At 53.5% G+C, this 2,464-nt stretch overlaps 1 protein-coding gene across 1 annotated transcript; it reads left to right on the plus strand.

Moving 5' to 3' along the window:
- Nucleotides 1-770: 770 nt before the first annotated feature.
- On the plus strand, nt 771-1,709 carry LOC131269839 (uncharacterized). The gene has a single exon (XM_058272367.1). The coding sequence runs from the start codon at nt 771-773 to the stop codon at nt 1,707-1,709; it is 939 nt and encodes a 312-aa protein (XP_058128350.1).
- Nucleotides 1,710-2,464: the final 755 nt, after the last annotated feature.

A 2,464-nucleotide genomic window follows, 5' to 3' on the forward strand; every position in this document is an offset into this window, starting at 1 on the left:
GCCGGCTTACGGGAAAGAACACTATCGGCCCCACGGGCCCGACGTAGCGCTTAAACGTGTTAACCTAACCCGAATCCATTGATAAAACTAACTGTTTCAAAACTAAGCTACTGGTTATTTATAGCAAATTAACCTACCATAGATCTGTAGCGGCTGCGGACATCGGAGACAACGAACAGCGGCAAGTCCGCACAGTACAGCCGCGAACTTACCGTGCGTTCGTCTCCGTTAAGAACTTATCGTGCACGATGGCAAGAACGGCTTGCCGCGCAACCCACGCGGGTTGCTCAGGGAACGATATAAAAAGCGCATGCAACGAGCACGCGTTCTTCTCTTCTCTAGTGGCTTTTCTACGCGCTAACATTACGTGGTGAATTCAGAAACAAAGTGATAGATTCTTTTGGGTGATCATTAAAATAAAAAAGGTGGTAAAAAACACAGAAAACGATTCGTCGTGTTACCGTACCCTCAAATTGGTGACCCCGACGTGATCGCCTGCGCTATCACACATTTCCCTACCAGCGAACAACGCGTTCTGCGCCGGTAAGTGACCGGAGAAATTGACCCATGCGGCACTCTGCATCGAGCAGCCATTACGAAAAGTGACCAACCGCTAGGAATCCCTGCACTGCGCAGCCGTTCCACGAAGCGACCACCCGTGCGAAGGTCTACACCGAGTAGCCATTCTTCCGGGAAACGACCACGCGCAAGAATCACCACGCCGAACCACATTTTTCTTCGCCCGCTTGCTTTGACAACGCCGTCCGAGAATGATTCATCACAGCCCTGAACGAGCCACACGCGTGGCCAACGATGGATCGGAAGGTACATCGGCTAGCAATGAGGATGCAAATGCAATATCCGACAAAAACGTGACGACGATCTCTGGTGCGCCGAAAATCCCTCCACCGCTTATGGACACCAGCAACCTGGAAGGTTTTTTCTTGTCGGTGGAATACTGGTTCGCTGCCGCCGGTATTCTTGACACCCAGGATGCGAAACGATTCAATTTCGTGATGGCCCAGGTACCGCAGAAAACACTGGTTGAATTAAAATCGAAGTTGGAAATGCTGCCAGCGAAAAACAAGTACGATTTCGCGAAAAGAACGCTGACGGAGCACTTTAGCGAATCGCAACAAAGGCGTATGCAACGCGTGCTGTCAGAGATGGCGCTTGGTGACGCCAAGCCTTCCCAGCTGTACTACGACATGCGGCGGGTGGCTAATAGGTCCATCTCTGATGAGTTGTTGCTCGATCTTTGGGCTGCCCGGCTCCCTGCTAACATACAACAGCTGGTAGTAGCAAATCAGGGCCCAGCTAGTGAAAAATTGGCCATCGCCGACGCGGTAATGGAATCGCAACGCTGGCGTCCTATTAACGCGATCGAAACTGCGCCCAAGCGTGGGCAACTAGCTGAGCCAGGCAGTCAACGCAACGAAGGGCACATGCACGCGCCGTGCCTGGAGGCGTGGAATGAGATAAAGTCCGAACTAAGCAACATAAAAGCACTGATCAGTAACGGTAGCCACTGTGCCAAACGATCGTCAACTCCCGCCAGACATTCACGTGAATCCTCTCCTCGACGAACGCGTAGCACCAGCCGCACAGGATCAAACACCGGACTGTGTTGGTATCACGAGCATCATGGTGCTCGCGCAACGAAGTGCCGACATCCGTGTACCTTTAAGGTTACTTCCAACCAACCTTAGGTATGCATGTCGGGATCCGGAGACGTAGTGCACGCGCTCACTACCTCCAACGCCGCGCCTCGACTGTGCATTTCTGACAACGCGACAGGAACGCGCTTCCTGATCGACAGCGGCGCCGAAATATCAGTAATTCCACGCGACCGACGCGTTAGTGGTGTGCGACCTACAAGCGCCGTGCTTGTAGCTGCGAATGGAACAAACATCCCCGTCTACGGAGAGGCAACTCTAAACGTCAGCCTTGGCCTCCGCAGGGACTTCTTGTGGACCTTTGTCATCGCGGATGTCACCATCGCCATCATCGGAGCGGATTTCCTTGCACACCACGACCTCCTGATCGACCTGAAGCGACGACGGCTTATTGATAACACCACGAACATCCAGATGACCGGCATCCTGATCGACGACGCAGCCAGCGACATCCGAGCGTTCTCACGAGAGGCGCCTTTAGCTGATATTCTAAGCGATTTTCCGGCATTAACAACAACATCGCCACCGGGACTGACATGCAACTCTACCGTCATGCACTACATCGATACGACTGGCCCGCCAACGAGTGCGCGTCCTCGCAGACTGCCTCCGGAGAAACTTGCTGCAGCACGAGCTGAGTTCGACATCCTGCTCCGGTTGGGAATTTGCCGCCCATCGCGATCCAACTGGGCGAGTCCCTTGCATATGGTGCAGAAACCAGACGGAACGTGGAGACCATGTGGCGATTACAGGGCACTGAACGCTCAAACAGTCCCTGATCGATATCC

The sequence above is a fragment of the Anopheles coustani genome, assembly GCF_943734705.1.
Source record: "Anopheles coustani chromosome X unlocalized genomic scaffold, idAnoCousDA_361_x.2 X_unloc_1, whole genome shotgun sequence".
In the NCBI taxonomy this organism is placed as follows: Eukaryota; Metazoa; Arthropoda; class Insecta; order Diptera; family Culicidae; genus Anopheles; species Anopheles coustani.